At 44.1% G+C, this 19179-nt stretch overlaps 1 protein-coding gene across 1 annotated transcript; it reads right to left on the bottom strand.

Annotated features, from left to right (window-relative positions):
- Positions 1–400: 400 nt before the first annotated feature.
- Positions 401–18096, bottom strand: ACAT1 (acetyl-CoA acetyltransferase 1). The gene is made up of 12 exons (XM_005149737.3): positions 18024–18096; positions 16000–16047; positions 12767–12884; positions 11688–11783; positions 11137–11237; positions 8715–8858; positions 5547–5697; positions 4902–4997; positions 3619–3732; positions 3132–3196; positions 1989–2146; positions 401–770 (listed from the first exon to the last, which is right to left on the bottom strand). The coding sequence occupies exons 1-12, from the start codon at positions 18078–18080 to the stop codon at positions 650–652; spliced, it is 1269 nt and encodes a 422-aa protein (XP_005149794.2). The 5' UTR covers positions 18081–18096; the 3' UTR covers positions 401–649.
- Positions 18097–19179: the final 1083 nt, after the last annotated feature.

Genomic DNA, 19179 nt, shown 5'->3' with positions numbered 1-19179 from the left:
GTAGTAAGGGCAACTGTACTCTTCCAGTCCCAGTCTGCCTCTATTTGAAAAGAACTGAGAGAACTGACATCACAGGGGTTTATATGAACAAATATGGAGCAGTAGCATCTTCAGCCCTTATTAGTACTTGCATGCATAATTTACAACACTGTGTTCCCTACTTTGCTTTGCTCCTGCCCCCAGGGCAGCGAGTGTTACAGCAGGGCTCTTTGACCTGGCTTCAAGGTACATAGCAGTAGAAACCCAACCCTTAAGTAAAGTTACTTTTTCCATGAGAATCACTCAGTAGTTAAGAAAATCAAGCAACAAAACTGCAAAAAGCAGTACCAGCACAAACTGCGCTACCAAGAGCATTCCTTTTCAGTGGCACTTGAGAAACCATACAACAGTGACAGGGAGCCACAGTTAACAAACATTCTTTATTGTCAGGTCTCAAGACATTATCATAATTGGACATTTTTTGGACTGTATAAAAACTTACTACTTTAACTCAGTGTAAAAGCTCCATTGAATGTATGAATGATAGCTTAAGAAAGTTTAGAGTAGCAGTTATGGAATTCATTCACTTATTTATGAATAAGGTGTAACAGATACCACTCATGCTTTGATCCGAGAGCATTTACAGCTTTGTTTTTGACACTGGTTGTGCCTACAGCTTCTGTATCAGAATTGCAGAAGCACCTCCTCCGCCATTGCAAATTCCTGCAAGGCCGTATTGTCCTTGTTTCAATGCATGGGCCATGTGAACAACGATTCTGGCTCCAGACATTCTAAATAAAAGAAAAAAATACATATAGCTTAATTTAAAGGAAATTCTTAATTTGACCCGTGCAGGACAGTTGGCAGAACATAGGAGTGATGGACTGGAGGGGAAAAATACACAAAACCCCTTTCACCTCCATTCAGATGCAATAGAGGTTATTTTCTCAAGCTGTACCAGAAAGATTGTTACATATACACAAAGAAAAACTCTGTGTTTATCTAAAGTTTCTTCTGGAAAAGGAAACCACCATATGCTATGAAGTAGCTCTACAGGTAGCAAGGCTCTTTCAAAGAAGGTAATGAATATACCACAAAAAACAATCAGTAGTAATAATTAACATCAGTTTCTTACTTTCTTGATACACTGCAGCATCCTACTTTGATACCCCTAATGTGCAAAATTGGATATTTGTGTCATTAGACTGACAAAATTAGCTTTTAAGACAAAAAAAACCCAAAACCATAATCCTCTCTCAGAAGCTGATTATTGCAGAGGAGGTGTCATTATGTCTTGTGGGATAGGCTGTGACCAGAGCATTTTATAAACCATGAAGTACTCCTGCTTGTTCCTGATGTACAACACAGTTACTTCATACCTATATTTAGTTAGAGGTTTCCTTACAGGCCTTGACAGTGGAACATGATCACTCCTAGGGAGGACTAATGGGATAAAGTCAAGTCATAAGTAAGTTACAGCTGCTGAGGAAACGGGTGATGTGACTCCTCTAACCAGAGGACGCAACCTCAAAGGACCCACCAACATCCCCCAGACCACCCCATCTGCTGCCCCAGGTGCTTGGAGTACTGCCAAAGATGCTTTGGCAAGACCTGGAATTTCACTGTGCTCAGGTAGGAAAAACACAAGTCCTGTACCCATATCCTTCACTATTTTCATAAGTTTACCTGTAAATTCGATTAACTACTTGATGGTTTATTCTGTCATGTTAACGGTGATTTAGTTTTAGTACTTCATAAATCCACACAGCTGTAGTAACAGGCAAGCTCCTTGTAAAAGTAGGTGACAACTAACTGTGAAGAGAAAAATGGGCTTCTGCTCTTTTCAAGGTACTCAGAAACTCAGTGCCTGAGTTAAGTCACTATGTACTTGACAGCCAATTTCTGTTTCCCTTCCTGCTTCCATTACACTTGAGAATGAAGGTGTGTCAGCAGTATGGCTAGAAAACAGTGCCTCTGTGTGGAAAAACAGCCAGTGCTCCTCTGCTTACCCTATAGGATGTCCAAGAGAGACAGCACCTCCATTCATGTTTACTTTTTGTGGATCAATACCCAGCATTTTAATATTGGCCAGCACCACAACACTGAATGCTTCGTTGATTTCCCACATTGCAATGTCTTCCTTTTTCAGGCCTGCCTCACTCAGAATCTAGAAATAACAGAAATAATTACTCTGATTAAAAGATTGGGAAGGTAATTACAGAAGTAACTAGGTCAGTTTTGAAGTGGGTGACTCACAGTCTGATTCAAGTTCATATTTTGCAACCTCTTTGCCAGATGGTAAAAAGCAAAACTGGGAGACTGAAGCACAAACTTGAGCTTTCACAAAAGAAGTGGGGAGTACCTTACATTAATATGTTTTCATCACACACACACCAAGACCACTGGTAGAAAAAGTGCATCTAAACTGGTGCAGTGTTGCCTCAGATTACACACTTGTCTTCAGTTCCTTTTTGAACCTGGCTGTACTTGTGTAACTGTTCATTTTGTCTTTTTAGCCATAGTAGCTGCAAAGCTTCAAAAGTATAAAATAAGCCCAAAGTTGGTGAAAGCACTATAAAACAATCACAGAACCATAGAATCAAGAATCAACCAATGAGAGAATCACAAAATCCAGAGTACCTAGAAAAGACCTTTAAGATGGAGTCGAACATTCACCCCAGCACTGCTAAGTCCACCACTAAACCATGTCACTGAGGGCCTCATCTACACCGTTTGTGAACAATTCCAGGGACAGTGATTCCAGCACTGTGCTGGGCAGCTTTTTCCAACGCCTGAGCACCCTTTGGGGAAGAATTTTTTTCTAATATCCAGTTTTAAACCTCCCCTGGTGCAGCTTGAGGCCATTTCCTCTTGTCCTAGCATTTGTTACTAGGGGGGAAGTTACTACTTGTTACTAGGGGGGAAGTAACTACTTGTAACTAGGGGGGAGAAGAGACCAACCCCCACCTCCCTACAATGTATTTCCAGGTAGCTGTAGAGAGTGATAAAATGAGCCTCTGAAAAAGGTGTTCTGTGTATTTATGTTGTAATAATTTCAGTCCTAATTAGAGAAAGATCCACTGAGAGATGAGCCAAGGATCAGTGCTAGGGAAGTCCGCTGGGTTTCAGAAACCCCTCAGTTTTATTCCTACCTTGGGAACTGCATAAGCAGGCGCAATGGGGAAGTCAATAGGATCAACAGCAGCATCTGCAAAAGCTAGAAAAATGGAAAAAGCTGTTTCAAAACCTTTGGGTTTTACCACACATGATTTTTACTCGTGCAAGCAGCAAACCCAGCTAGATAGAAAAATTCTGAATAGAATGGTCCCAAAAATAGATACAACTGAAGTTTAGTGCCTTAAGTGAGCCACATAATAACATTTTCAGATTTCTAATGTTATTCCATATAGAAAAATCTGTTTATGGTCAACAGCTGCTGGTGCAACAATTGAGATTGCCATGGCTCTACTGAGAAGATGTGGCCATCATGCCCGAGGGCTCACCTGTTCTGTCTCAGGGACATCAGATAACAACTTGAGCAGGACTCCCAGTCAGGCAGTAAACTATGGGGGTTGTTTCCAGGACTGTACTCAAAGACAGGAAACGAACACTCTTACCTACTACCCCGAACACTCTTACCTACTACCCGTGCCAGTGGTTTGACATTCAGTCTCTTGGCTGCCTCTGTAGTCATGAGCACCAAAGCAGCTGCTCCATCATTCAGAGTACTGGCATTGGCAGCTGTAACTGTTCCTGGAACAGGTAAAGCAATGTTTAAACTGAGGAGAGAGTGAAATACAACTTACATATATTTTGTTAGCAACTTTTGTAACCTTAGGCCCTTAAATACAAGGTCTTGACAATATGGTGATACCTGTTGTACTGAGTTGACTAGAAATGAGTGTTGTTTTGTTTGTGTTTTTTTGGAATTGATTACACAAGTAGATTACATCTATTTATATCTTTATGTGGGTGGTGGTTTGGATCATCCCTTCTATGTCAGCTGCATTACTGCCATTAATACTGAATTAACACAACTCAAAAATGGTTGTGAACAAGTGGCAAGTTTGATTTGGCTAGAAAGACTGATTGCGCACAGGTCCAGGGAAGTACCAGGCAACTGGTACTGGTCCAGAGAAGGGCAGTGAAGATGCTCTGAGAGCTGGAGCACTTCTCCTATAGAGACAGGCTGAGAGACTTGGGCCTGTTCAGCCTGGAGAAAACACTCCTGAGAGAATTTGTAACAGTCTTCCAATATCTAAAAGGGGCCTACAAGAAATCTGCAGAGGGACTTTCAGAAGGGCCTGTCGTGACAGGACAAGGGGGAATGGCTTTAATCTGAACAAGGGTAGTTTTAGATTAGATATTAGGAAGAAATTCTTTACTATGAGGGTGGTGAGGCCCTGGCACAGGTTACCCAGAGAAGCTCTGGCTGCCCTATCCCTATCAGCATTCAAGGCCAGGTTGGACACAGATGCTTGGAGCTACCATTTGAAAGAAAATTCTGGTCTAGTGGAAGTTGTCCCTGCCCATGGCAGGGGCTTGGAACTGGATGAGCTTTAAGGTACCTTCTAACACAAACCATTCTATGAACTCTGTACAGGCACTCCAGCTGGCACTGAAACAAAGACCTACACCTGGTAGAGAGGAAGGCAATAGCTACATAGAAACCAATCTGTTCCAGTCATGTTACAGTGAATGTCCAAAACAGAGGTTGTCACTGGTTTAAAGTTCTCAGACCACCTTTTAATCCGAAATAGGTGACGCTGTGGTGAAGCATCAGCTGGTTATCTCAGACATCTGAAGGCTAATGGACTACTTACTGGTGGGCAATCAAGCTCTGTGGACTGGGCTCTTGTGGACTGTAAAAAAGAATCCTTGCACTCAGTAAGGAATTAAGCAGTTAATTTAACCATATTTACCATTTTCTTTTTGGAAAACAGCTTTCAGCTTTGGAACTTTACTGAAATCGACACGTTTGTATTCTTCATCTTCATTTACTTCTATGTCTGGTTTTCCTGAAATTCAGATGTATTTTAGTATTTTACAGAACAATCCATTCTTAAGACATTCCAACACAGTACTTTGATTAAATGCTGCCTTACTTAAACAACCTATTTCAGTTAAAAAAATGTAAACACATATAAAAATGCATATCAAAAACTGAAAAAAAAAAGTTAGTCCTTAATCCTATTTATTCACAGCAAAGCCATTTATAATTCTTGATGGCTGACTGAAAGGGACAAGGAACACATCTTCATGATAATCACAATGGAAATTAAACCACAAATGTCCTCAAGCCACATTAGCTATGTTCAATAGCCAGTATTCCACCTATATAAAAGAGGAAGAAGATATGGCATGTAACACTAAAGAACATTAAAGAAACCAAAACCAGATGACACTGCCTGCAGCTCACCAGTATGCCTGCATAACACAGAACTCTTAGCTAATCCAAAATCAGTGTTCCTGGGATTTGCATGTCTAAATACCACAATTTGCACTGAACACAAAGTTACAGCCTTTGATGAGAAACACAATTCATCTATCACACCTTCTTATGGTACCTTTTTTTGAAACAGTGACAGGAACAATTTCATTTTTCAGTATTCCCGAATCCCAGGCGGTTTTGCTTTTGGTGTAAGAACCTATGGCGTAAGAGTCCTGTTCCTCTCGTGAAATGGTGAGCTTCTTCGCAGTGTTCTCAGCACAGTTGCCCTTGGAGAAAACCAGGCACATTAGGTTTGGTGTTTCTGGAGATGGGAAGTAGAAATGTAACTGAAAAAACTCAACCAGCAGATTTCCAGAACTGATGTCTAGTGTCCACTTCTAATTTGTAGTCATAATCAAACAGTAACTTTGGGGTTTGGAATACAATCTTCAGATTTAGCAAATGCTTTCTGGATCCAGATTATTAAATTTGCTTCCATGAAGGAACCATCCCAATTTTTTTAAGTTCAAAAACTGCATGCAAAGTAAATTGTAAAGTGCATGGGGCTGACATCTTCGGAGACTGAAGATCTTTGTTCAGCCACAGAACAGTCTGTTCACATCATCTTACTGGTGTTTTTGTTCCATTATTAGCTTGCCTATTTCAAAGGTTGAGAACAGCTCAGCACAGAGGGCTTGCTCAGCCTTCAAGGTCTCATACTCTAAAAACTGTACACATAAAAGTATGTATATACCTTTTGGCAACTAACTGGAATGAAGCAAGTAGAATGAAACAATCTATGTTATGTGCAGGTCAAGCACAATGATAACTTACAATCATTATTCATCACCAGTACTGCCTAAATACCTGGTGACAAAAACCGAAAGGCACTCATTCAGTCAACCCGAAGGATTTGTTCTTTAACAGGTTTTAAAGGTTCCACCTTTAATTTCTGTAGAAAACTCAATAAATTGAGACAAAACCCTTTAGTATCACATTCCTCAAACAAGCAGGTTCACTTCTATGCAGTTATTCAAGAACTTTAAGCCTCCGTGGCACCAGCAGCTTAGTCTACTGCCACAGCACAGACCAGAGTCAGTTCTTAACGCCACTGGGTGGGCCTTCCTGGATATTATCACACCGACTGTTAACATGTTCTGAGCAACCTGCAGCTGCTATAAGGACAAAAGGTTCTGAAGTATTGCCCCAGTCTGTTAAAACTCTGTGTAATAAAACCACCTCCTAGAGTCTCTCCCCACATACAGGAGCTAGCAAAGCCACTACTTACATTCCTATAGAAATCCTCATCATCAAAACCTATTCTAGCTGAAATGCAGAAATGGATTTCAACCAACAGCCCAGAGAGACTACCCTATAATGCAAAACAAATACAATCCCACATAGAAGCAGTGAGGCCTGTATCAAATTTGGTGGCCTTCTATGATAAGGCTACAGAAAAGACGGATGGGTTAGAGCAGTTGATGTCATCTACCTGGACTTGTGCAAAGTGTTCAACACTGTCCCATACGACATCCTTGTCTCTAAATTGGAGAGACATCAGTTTGATAGGTGGACCACTCGGTGGATAAAGAACTGGCTGGATGGTCACACTCAAAGAGTTGTGGTCAATGGCTCAATATCCAGCTGGAGACCAGTAACAAGTGGAGTCACTCAGAGATCGGTGTTGGGACCGGTCCTGTTTAACATCTTTGTCGCTGACATGGACAGTGGGATTGAGTGCACCCTCAGCAAGTTTGCTGATGACACCAAGGTGTGTGGTTCCGTTGATACACTGAAGGGAAGGAATGCCATCCAGAGGGACCTTGACAGGCTTGTGAGATAGGCTGATGCCAACCTCATGAAGTTTAACCATGCCAAGTGCAAGGTCCTACACCTGGGTCGGAGCAATCCCAGGCACAGCTACAGGTTGGGCAGAGAAGAAATTCAGAGCAGCCCTGCAGAGAAGGACTTGGGGGTGTTGGTCAATGAGAAACTTAACATGAGCTGGCTTCAGTGTGCACTCGCAGCCCAGAAAGCCAATCGTATTCTGCGCTGCATCAAGAGAAGCATGACCAGCAGGTCGAAGGAGGTAATCTTTGGCCTCTACTCTGCTCTAGTGAGACCTCACCTAGTATTGTGTGCAGTTCTGGTGTCCTCAACATAAAAAGGACATGGAACTGCTGGAACAAGTCCAGAGGAGGGCCACGAGGATGATCAGGGGACTGGAGCACCTCCCATATGAAGACAGGCTGAGAAAGTTGGGGCTGTTCAGCCTGGAGAAGAGAAGGCTACGTGGAGATCTCATAGCAGCTTTCCAGTATCTGAAAGGGGCATACAACGACTGGAGAGGGACTCTTCATTAGGGACTGTAGTGATAGGACAAGGGGTAAGGGGTTAAAACTTCAACAGGGGAAGTTTAGATTGGCTATAAGGAAGTTCTTTACTATAAGGTTGGTGAGGCACTGGAATGCGTTGCCCAGGAATGTTGTGAATGTTCCATCCCTGGTGGTGTTCAAGGGCAGGTTGGACAGTGCCTTAGGTGGCATGGTTTAATGTGAGGTGTCCCTGCCCATAGCAGGGGGTTGGAACTAGATGATCTTAAGGTCCTTTCCATCCCTAACTTATTCTATGATTCTATGAAACGTATGGATCACAGCAGAATATTCTCCAAGACATGTTTTCTTATACACCAGCAAAAACACTAACAAAGTAGTCAGCAATGTCCCACTGTTGTAAATTACCATAGGCAAAGGTCAGAAATAAACTGAAAGTAGTCATTCTCTTTTCAAACTGTTCTTCACTCGTGCTTGTTCTTTACTACCTTCATATCAGTTGTTATCCAGCCTAAGCTTGCAGTTGCTTCCATGTGATGAATAATCTTATCAACCAACTCATACCTTCCAGCAGAAGATATATGTACATTGTGGGAGGGGAAAAAATATGAGAGCCTCCTGCACTGTATCAAATACATACCCTCAAAGACACCAAGTAACTTGACCGCTGTCCCCCAAAGACAGAGCAACAGCAATATATCAGTAGCAGATTATTTTTGTTTTAATCCCTGCTGTAGGCTATTCAGACTTCAATCAGGGACAAGTGAATATTAACACACAGTGTCTACTGTCTATCCTTCCCTTACAATTCTTACAGGAAGCCTGGAAATGGAAGACTTTCCTCCTCTGATAAAGTTATTCCTCATTTCTAGGTTAGCTAAATAAAGCAGTTTCATAATGATCATAAGCAAGCTCTTTAAAGCTGCACCAGGTCTACAGTTGATACTTCAGTAGTATACAGGAATATTTACCATATGGATATGGTTATAAGCATCTGTCAGCCCATCTTTTACTATCAGGTCTTCTAGCTTTACTCCTCCATAAGGCGTTGATCCTCTGCTCATTGTATAGGGAACATTAGACATGCTCTCCATTCCACCAGCAACCATCACATCCTGCTCAAAGGAAACAAGTTTAAATTAACAATAATGCAGTGTGTTCTCTGTGAATTCTTGTAGGGACAAATATTAGCAAAAAAATTAAAAATGGATTATTTATATTTATGAGGAAACTTAGAGAAAGAGGAAAAGAATCTTCATGCATTTAAAAAGCAAACAGCAGGAAGAACAGCTGAAGACCATTAACCCACCCTGGCAGAACAACTGGATTTTTGTCTTGTGGAGCACCTCCCCTATGAAGATAGGCTGAGAAGATTGGGGCTGTTCAGCCTGGAGAAGAGGAGCTGTGTGGAGACCTCATAGCAGACTTCCAGTATCTGAAGGGTGCCTATAAAGGGTGCTGGTGAGGGACTCTTCATTAGGGACTGTAGTGATAGGACAAGGGGTAATGGGTTGAAACTTAAACAGCAGAGGTTTAGATTGGATATAAGGAAGTTCTTTACTGTGAGGGTGGTGAGGCACTGGAACAGGTTGCCCAGGGAAGTTGTGAATGCTCCATCCCTGGCAGCATTCAAGGCCAGGATGGACAGAGCTTTGGATGACATGGCTTAATGTCAGGTGTCCCTGCCCATGGCAGGGGGGTTGGAACTAGATGATCTTAAGGTCCTTTCCAACCCTAACCATTCTGTGATTCTATGATTCTTTGTAAAAAGGGAAGCCTCCGTCATCTCTGTAGCCACCCTTTACATACTGGAAAATGGTGATAACATCTCCTCTGAGCTTTCTTTTCTCCAAGCTAAACAAACTCATTTCTCAGCCTTTCCCCATACAGCTTCCCAGTCCTTTGATCATCTCTGTAGCCTTTCTCTGGGCCCTCTCCAGCCTGACCACATCTTTCTGTATAGCAGGGACCGAGGTTCATTCAAAAGAAATTATAAACTAGATCCAGGAACAGTGACATAAAGTAATAAAGAAAAAATGCTAGAGAAAAACTTGTAAGGCAGTTGAGATACGGAAGCAGCAACAAGCCAAAGGAATGAGAGTCACTGGCATTTCAATTCCATAAACTGAAAGACTTGGAGACAGAAATTACAGTCGTTTATATGATGATGCGCACTGACTCAAGCCAATGGGAACCATCACTGCCTTTTTTACCAGAGATACCTTACAGTCCACAGCCAGGAAAGACAAACAAATACAAAATCACCCCCATAATTTATAGCTGTAAGAAACTAATCCCCAGCCAACCCTCTGCTTTTGCTGAGGCTGCAGCACAGCATGTATGATCAGCTCAGCAAAAAACTCCAGTTCTCTTCAGAGCTCATGGATGGCATCTGTCAAACCAACCAAATGCACAGCCACTGTCACAAAGGTATTGGATGTAACTGACTAAATACAAATGTAGCTGTTTACATAGACATGCTGGCCTGGTTCAAAGTCCAGTGACAAGACTTCTACCAACTGCAGCAGACACTGGACAAGGGCCATTCTCCACAGAGTGAGGCCAGAGCACTAAGCAGCTGCTTACCTCAGCTATACTGTTATTTTCACAGAAGGGACAAGAAAACTGAAATACTATACTTTTGTTCTAAACAACAAAGACCAAAAGTAAGTACAGTTCTCACTGATAAACCACTTAGTTTATAAACCAAAAATACATACTGAACTGACAATACTTTCACTTCAGGGAAGAGGAGATGTTGCCAAGATGCTTTGAGTATGGAATTAAATGTCTTTCTTCACATTCACACTTCTCCCACACTTTGCTGCATAGCATTTAGTGGCTTGCTGAACAAGGTGTATTCTCCCATCCTCCCATTAAGTGAGATTATTTTCCCCATCATACTGAGTATCTTAGAACACAGTTGACAGAGCCAGGCAATTCTCTTCCACCAAGCTCTTCAATGAAAATGCTCAATCAGCAACAACGGATTTCACATCTTCAATAAACAATAAAAAAGCCTAAAACATCTTTAATGTAATTGGAAATAACATTGCTTTAACATGTATATTGAAATTACTGAAGTGTTAGAAGTGTCTGAATGTCAAGATTAAACATGCTTCAGCAAAAATCAAATCCATAAAGATATCTTCAATTTTGCAAACTACAAAGCTTGAAAATTATGTTTTATTCTTTCTCTCTTTTAAACAAAAACACACTTAAGTGTCTATAAAATTCAGGCTTTGCATAAGCAAAACAAACCCTGTCTAATTAGCTTTGTTATCCCAAGACAAAAGACAGTTCCAAATCAAAGATCACTCTCATTAGTAAGACAGGATCTACAACATCAGATGTGTGGGTTTCTTCTATAACCCAGCACTGGAATTCACCTACCTGACTCCCACACATCAGGCTTTGTGCTGCCATCATGATTGATTTCATTCCTGAAGCACAGACTTTATTGACAGTTGTAGTAGGAGTGCAGATTGGCAGACCTGAGTAAAGAAGTTGTACAAACAAACAACTGTATTATTTAAAGGGTAGACTAATACCTTATTGGTGTTCAAGCAATATTTCATGTGGGACCAATTTTATCTAAGGTCAGGGTGTCCAGCTTGCACTATTTAGCCTGCCAGGGCAATTCACCTACTCTCACCCTTAGTTGCTATCCTTCCTGAAGAATCCTGTTTCTCCCCTTCCAACACAGACTCCTGATGAAGGGGCAAGAAAGTGAAAAATCAGAGAGACAGAAGATCAACGAAGCCATTCCAGAACTATTCCTTCTCTTGAAACCCCAACCCCCACCTCTAAGAAGTATTAAAGACTGAAAAGTATAAACAGGCTGTTTTGGCAAAAGTCTGGGCACAACTCTGCTTTAACTCACAGCTCAGTAATGGACACTGTCTACAGAAAACCTCTAAACCCAGTATCAAGAGAATGAATACCTGCACCCAAGACTGCTTGTCTTGCTGGAGCTTGTCCTTGTCCAGCCTGCAAGACATTACCCATATACGCTTCTTTCACTTCCTCTGCAGGGATACCTATAAAACAAAATTGTTTCCTGTCAGGACTCTGCAGAGAAGATGTAACTCCCTACTACCAACCTTCACACTGAAGTTTTCTACAAAAGACTGATGAAACATGCCATGTCCAGCCATGTTAGTACAACCATGTTAGTACAACCAGCCATGTTAGTACATATACTAACAATACACAGGCCACCTTTTAGGTGCATCCCAAAACACTACCCTCATATTCATGAACCATGATGAACTGGTGACCCTGCAGGAAAGAATTCCTTTGTTACCCTACAGAACAAGCTACAATTAGCTAACTAAAGCAAACACTTCCAAGTCTCACTAGTCACCTGAGAAGCTCAATTTCTGTGGATGGTTAAATGCAGAAAACTTTCTACCTGCCACAATTATGTGTAAAGAAATAGTTTTGTTTGTTTGTTTAACGGGGCAAGCCAAGGGCACAGGTAGCTGCCACAAGGCCTGTTCTCCCACTGCATTTCTTGCAACAACCCTGGTGTCCAAGTTCCTGTAATATGCTGTTTCAGGAAGAGCCAAATGTATAGAAAATTAGCCTCCCTTTCCCCCAAAAAGGCTTTTTTGCCAATTTGAATCCATCAATGTACTCACAAGGCTGTCAGATAAGTGCCCATGGAAAAAATGGGCAGGGAAAAGAAGGGCCACTGGTTTCAGCCACAAGTAGCCTCTGCATCAGTTTAGTTGTGTCATAAAAACCACACAAGAAAAACAATCAGCATCTTTATTCAGATTTGGATTAGCACAGATATCCCTAAGCAATATTCTGCTCTGAGAAGCAGCACTTAATTTGGACTGAAACAAAGCCCAACAATTTACTTAAATATCATTTGTGGATAAAGACTTAAGAGTGCCACAGCATTAAAAAAAAAACAGGACCTTCTGTTTACTAAGCAATTTAAGACACACTGATACTGTTTGGAGCCACTTGAGCTCTTCTTTGCCACAAAAAAAACCCAAACATTTACATATACCTGCTCTGTCAATTGCTCCCTTAATTGCAATGGAACCAAGTTTAGTGGCTGGCAGTGATGAAAGAGATCCTTGGAAAGATCCAATTGGTGTCCTTACAGCACTTGCTATCACCACCTCCTAAGAGGAGAAGAATGGAGTAGAAGTCACAGTATTTCTCACATATGCACACACTTACCAGTGTTTTTTAACTATATCAGCTTTTACTCTTTCATTGATGTCATAACTCCCATTTTTATCCTGCAAGTATTTCAGAGAGCTAAAATAAATCTTTACTAATGCATGCAGCAAGGGAAATAAATATAATGAGACTGATGTGCAGCTACAGGACTCCAACACTGGGATCATGGAACTGTGGTGGTATGGCTCCCATGGCTGAAGTGCTGTCATGCAAGGGTTTAGGCTCTTTAGGAAAGACAGGCTGAGAAGACTGGGGTGGGGTTTTGTCCTTGGTTTGACAGAGCAGCTGGAGTATGTTCAGCTTCAGATCATGGCTGCAAGAGTCTCAAAGGCTCTAGAGCAAAGTGGCGGGAGGACAAAGAAGCTGGTTCATGTTCAAGGGTTACACCTCCAAGCTCAAGAGCATCAAGTCCAAAAAGCAGTAAGTCAGGTGAAAATGCCAGGAGGGCTGCATGGATGACAAGAACTCATACACAAAAAGGAAGCACACAGAAGGTGGAAACAGGGACAGGAAACCTGGCACTGTCCAAGCATGCAGAGACAAAGTTATGAAAGTAAAAGCTGAACTGGAATCTGGCAAGGGATGTCAAAGGCAATGAGAAGTGCTTCCATAAGAATCAAGGAAGCAAAAGGATGTCTATGGAAAAGTTGTGCCTACTGCTGAGTAGGGCAGGAGACATGGTGACATGGAGAAGGCTGAGGTACTGAATGCCTTTTTCCTCTGGCAAGTCCAGCCTTCAGAAATCCCAGGCCCCACAGACCAGGGAGAAGGCTGAAGCAAGGAACATATACTCTTGGAGGAAGAGGATTGCATCAGGGAATACTTAAGAAGAATACTTAAGCAAACTGGGCATAGATAAATCCACAGGCCCTGCTCAGCAGTACCCACAGGTGCTGAGGGAGCTGGCTGATGTCTTTGTAAGATCACTCTCAATAATCTTGGAATGGTGACTGCAACTGTGAGAGGTGCCTGAGGACTGGAGAGAAGCAATCATTACTGCTACCTTCAAGAAGGGCACAAAGGAGGACCCAGGGAACTACAGGCTAGCCAGCCTCACCTTGATCCCCAGGAGGGTGATGAGACAAATAATGCTGGAAACCATTTCCAGGAACATGAACAACAAGAACGTAGCTGTCAGCATGGATTCATGAAGGGGAAGCCATGCTCAAACAACCCAATAACCTTTAATAGTGAAATGACTGGCTTGGTAGATGGGGGAGGAGTAGTGGACATTGCCTAGACTATAGAAACACTTTTAATACTGTTTCCTGGAAGATCCTCATACAGAGGATAATGAAGCATGGGCTGGATATGCAAACAGTAAGGTGGACTGAAAGGTTGCTAAACATCTGGGCCCAGCAGGTGGTGATCAATGGCACAAAGTCTGGTTGTAGGCCAGTAACTACTGGTGTTCCCCATGAGTCAATCCTGGTTTCAGTCCTGTTCAACATCTTCATCAATGATCTGAATGATGGGCAATGTTTGCTGGTGATACCAAACTGGGAGAAGTGGCTGATACACTAGGGGGTTGTGCTGCCATTCACAGAGACCTCAACAGGCTGGAGAAATGGGTTGACAGGAACCTCATGAAGTTTATCAAGGAGCAAAGTCCTGCACTGGTGTAGAGCAACCCTGGGCACCAACATATGTTGGGAATTGTCCAGCTGGAAAGTGCAGTTTTAAAGAAAAGGACCTTGGGGTCCTGGTGGACAGATGAGCCATGAGCCCTTGCTACCAGCATGCATACAAGGACATGAGGCAGCAAAAGGCTCATGCAGCAAAGCAGGCAAATGGCATCCTGGGCTGGCAGAGCATTGCCAGCAGGCCAGGGAGGTGATCCTTCCCCTCTACTCAGCCTTGGTGAAGCTACACCTGAGTAGTGTGTCCAGTGCTCAGCTCCCGGGTATGAGAGAGACTTGGGAATACTACAAAGAGAGAGTCCAAGTGCCACTAAGATGATTAAGGGCCTCAAGGATTCATCACACAAAGAAAGGTTGAGAGAGCTGGGACTGTTCAGCCTGGAGAAAAGAAAGCTTAGGGGCACCTCATCCACATGTATTGATATCTGAAGGGAGGGTGCAAAGGGAACAGGAGCCAGGCTCTTTCCAGTGGTGCCCAGTGACAGGATCAGAGGCAATGGGCACGAACTGACACATAGGAGCTTCCCCATGAACATTTCACTGTGACTGAATACAGGTTGCCCAGGGAGGTTGTGGAGTCTCCATCCTTGGAGATATCCAAAAGCGCAGATCCCAGCATAACACATAATCAGTAGTTTAAGACACAGTGCGGCATTCAGCTCTATACCTTGTAGTCCCACAAAACAGATTTATTCTTATTTTGCTTCTTAGCTTTTTTGCTACATCAACATATCTATCTGTTAACCTTGTGAGAGCAGCATGAGGACTAGCACCAAGATGATGCACATTTCTGACCTCTGGCTGCTCCAGACAGCTATTTAGAAGCAGCAATGAAGACCTCCAGCTGTGCTGGTTTCTGTGGAAGTTAGACACAAAGCTTTAAAGCATCTCATCACAAGCTGTTTATTTAGAGAGACAGGCCAAGAAAGAAAACTCTACAAAAAACATCAAACAAGCAAATAAAGAGACAAAGTATACCTGTTGTGAACTAAGAAGGGCTGTCTGCTTCTGTAACCCCTTCTTCATCATGATTGACTTCAGTGATAGTAACATACTTGTCCTCACCTTTTACATTGTACCAGCAAGTTCCAGGACAATATTCAAATAACCCAAAGGGGTCAGCTGGCATCAGCTGCGTTTTCCAGGAACAGGCAAATAGTTGCACTACACAGAAGTTAGCTGACACACTTCAGCCAACGTTGTCCCACACTATCTATTAGCAAGCCATAATAAAAAAAGAAATCTGACTTTTATTCCAGATTTTGCATTAAAGTGTGACTTGGGCACAAGTCGCATTGTTTTCAATAGGGATTTTTTTTGTGATAACTTTTAAAAAAAATCTTCATTGATTAAGACACAAATTTAAACCAGTGATTTATAACAGTCAAATGTACATTGGATGTTTTGTACTTACATTTAAAGTACGCTGTGATACATAGCCACGGCTTGTGTACCTCAAAGCCTGTAAAGAATAAAGTCCTCAGAATTTCACATCAAGAAAGGCAATGCCACAATGTTTCGGTAATGCACCATTTTCACAGAAGTCATTATTTTAAAAAATAATATCTAAGAAAAACTGGAAAAATACTGAACTAAAAATCATAACATGCCTTTCAAAAGAAGTGTTATCTTACCATAACATCTGTGACAAAAAACTCTCTGAAAAATAAACAGGCACTCCTTTAAAAACAAAACCCAATTCATTTTGGCCAAGTCTGTTACATGCACATACAAGGTATGTCTAAACCAGGGAGTGAGTGGTGCTGTCTTGGAAAAGTTTACTAGTTCCTCTGTCTGCTTCTTCCTAACATTAACTTCACTGCTTTTCAAACAGTAGCAGTTTGCATCTACAGCTTCATTTCACTGGTCTTTCATGAGCAAAAATGAGGATAATGAACTCAGAATGCTGCAATAAAAGATGATAATGTAACCAAGAAAAAAGACACATCAACTGAGCAGGCTAATTCACCAGCTACTAGATTTATCTAAATATGCAGTGAAAAGATACAAATGTCTATCTGTAGGCATTGTTACAGATGTTAACAGAATGATCTTTCAATTACTGCTCTAAACCACTTTGTTAGCCACTTCCTTAGACAACATTTCAGTACACAGGAAACTTCTGGTCATTACTGAATTACAGTTAGATAAATACTAATAGAAATAACCACTTCAGGACACCACAAAAACACCACCAGTTTTATAAATCAAATAATGCCTTCTGCCATTGTGTCCACAATGTGGGAATTTAGTTTGCTTCTCTCATCATTTGACAACCCTCAACCAACAAAAGATTTTTTTCCCCCTACTGTTTTTCTATTAGTTGTTTGGTTTTGGTTTGGGTTGGTTTTGTTTTGGATTTATATTTTTCCCCTTCCCCAGCTCAGGTTGTAATAACCAGCAGGAAGTTTTAAATTAAACCTCTACCTGAAAATGAAGTCTGTCCCTGCAGGGCTTTAATAACAGCACTTTCAAGGGTAATGCAAAGTAACATGTCCTTACAGGGCAACAGCTGAAGTTCACCTTTGCTGTAAACTGGACAAACCACACAACAGTCTTCTAAGCATAACTGGCATCTGCTGGTGGTGCTCATGCTCCGTCAATTACAGGCTTTTAAAACAAAAACCAGCCCCAGGCACTTCTACAAGCAGTAGAACACAGCCTGCAGCTGTGCATGTGGAGATCTGTGTGCAATCCAGCACAACGTAGGTGCTTCCCCTGCCCTTTTCTCCCTAGCACAGTGACAGGACGCCCGGCGCTCCAGGGAAGCCATGCACCCCCAGGGAAGCCAGCAGCGCCCCAGTGCAGGCCTGCACGGAGCACTGTAGGCACCCAGGACCGCACCTCAGCCGCCACTCTGACGGCCCTGCCTCAGGCACAGCAAGGCAGCATGTCTGCCCACCCGATTCCTCTCCTGGCCTTGGCTACAGAAAGCCTCTGACATCCCCACCGCTGCGCCGGATAACAGGCGGATACAGCTGCGAAGGAACGGGCTGCAGAGCCGGGGGAGGGCCCTGCCCAGGGGCTGCGCCCCGGGCGCGACTTTCGGTCACGAGGCAGTGGAAAAACACACTGTCAGAATCGCGGCTAAAGGTCCCGCCAGCTTAGCGCGGTACCGGCGCGGGGCTGCAGCGGGGGGAGCCGTCCTTCACCGACCCGCCGGCTCTGGGGGGGCACGGCCCGCCCAGGCCCGCAGGCCGCGGCATAGCACCGCTGCCCGAGCCGAAGCCCCGGGGCAGGAGCCGGTCCCAGCTCCGCTCCCACCCGGGCCAGGGCCTCGCTCCCGCCCTCTCTCCGCCGCGCCGCAGGGGTGAGGAGGCGGAGGCGCAGCCCTCCACTCCGCAGAGGCAGTGTGACCTTGGCGGAGCTTGGCAGGGCCAGGGCTGAGTAGGGAGGAAGAGGAGAAAGGAAGGGCCAGGGCGCGCACCGCCGCCTCACCCGCAGCAGCTCCGCGGCAGGGTGCCGCCACCCCCGGATCGCCGCCACCACCACCATGCTGCCACCGGCCGCCCCCGTCACCTTCACCGCCCCCCCCACCTCGGCCTATAGACGGCGACGCTCCTCCCCCCTCCCAGCTCCCATTGGCTCTGACGCCGAGGGCGGTGCCAATCGCGTCCCTGCCATTGGCTGGGCTGGAAGGTGGGCCTCAGTGTCAGCCGGGCGAGGGGGTGAGGGTGAGCGGCTTCGTACGGGGCGTCCGTGCGGTGTGAGGGGGATGTCGGTGTGTGCCCAGCCGGTGTTCGGCAGCTCCTGCCGTCACTGCGGGACCTCCGCCCTCCCTGGTGACAGGAAGGTTTCTTTCTGCGGTGACGGGCGCATTTCTTTCGGCGCCGGTGCTGCGGGTTAGGGACCGGGCAGAACTGGGCCGCCGCAGCCAGCCCTGAGGAAGAGGCTGGGGGGGATGCGGAAACTCAACCCCCTGTGCGGGGCAGTCAACAGCGGTTTTCGTTCTGAGTAACTTAGTACCGGAATGAAGGGGGCGTGGAAGATCCTTGCTGGGCGAGAGCCAGCAGCCAGGATTGTCTCCTTTCCACATGGAAAGGAAAACAACGGTGAGGCCGCGCTCCCCCTGCCCTTGGCCAATCCATGCCTCAGCATTAAACTGAAATGAACCACAGAAATTAATCTCCTCGTGGAACCCGTGTCAGAAACACACCTATGCAGTTATACATCTATGCAGTTACAAGGTCTGTGGGATACAGGTGCTGGAGTGCACCAGGGCCTTGCATGCCTTTGTGCTGTACCTGCGTGCTGTCTTCAGAAGAGCCAACAACTTAATTCCCATTAACTCCCTCCTGTCTGGCCCTGGCATAAATATCTACCTGTTACCCCGGAATTCAAACCTGGCTGCAAGCTGTCTAGGCAGCTGCCTTTACAGAGAGGTTGATACCTGCTTGATGGCAACTTGATCTCAGGATGCCCATAGTGGTTCCACAGTCCTACACTTTGTTTCCCCCTCCTCATGCTCTCTGCCTCTGGATTTCTAGATGAAGGCCAGCATTAAATGTCTATAGCTGCCTGCCTGCCTGACAGTGCCCCTCTCCCCTCTGTCTATCCAACATGCATAGAGCTGGGCCAGGAAAAGCCTGATCCT

The sequence above is a fragment of the Melopsittacus undulatus genome, chromosome 2, assembly GCF_012275295.1.
Source record: "Melopsittacus undulatus isolate bMelUnd1 chromosome 2, bMelUnd1.mat.Z, whole genome shotgun sequence".
Taxonomy (NCBI): Eukaryota; Metazoa; Chordata; class Aves; order Psittaciformes; family Psittaculidae; genus Melopsittacus; species Melopsittacus undulatus.
This window is presented reverse-complemented; position numbering and strand designations above follow the sequence as displayed.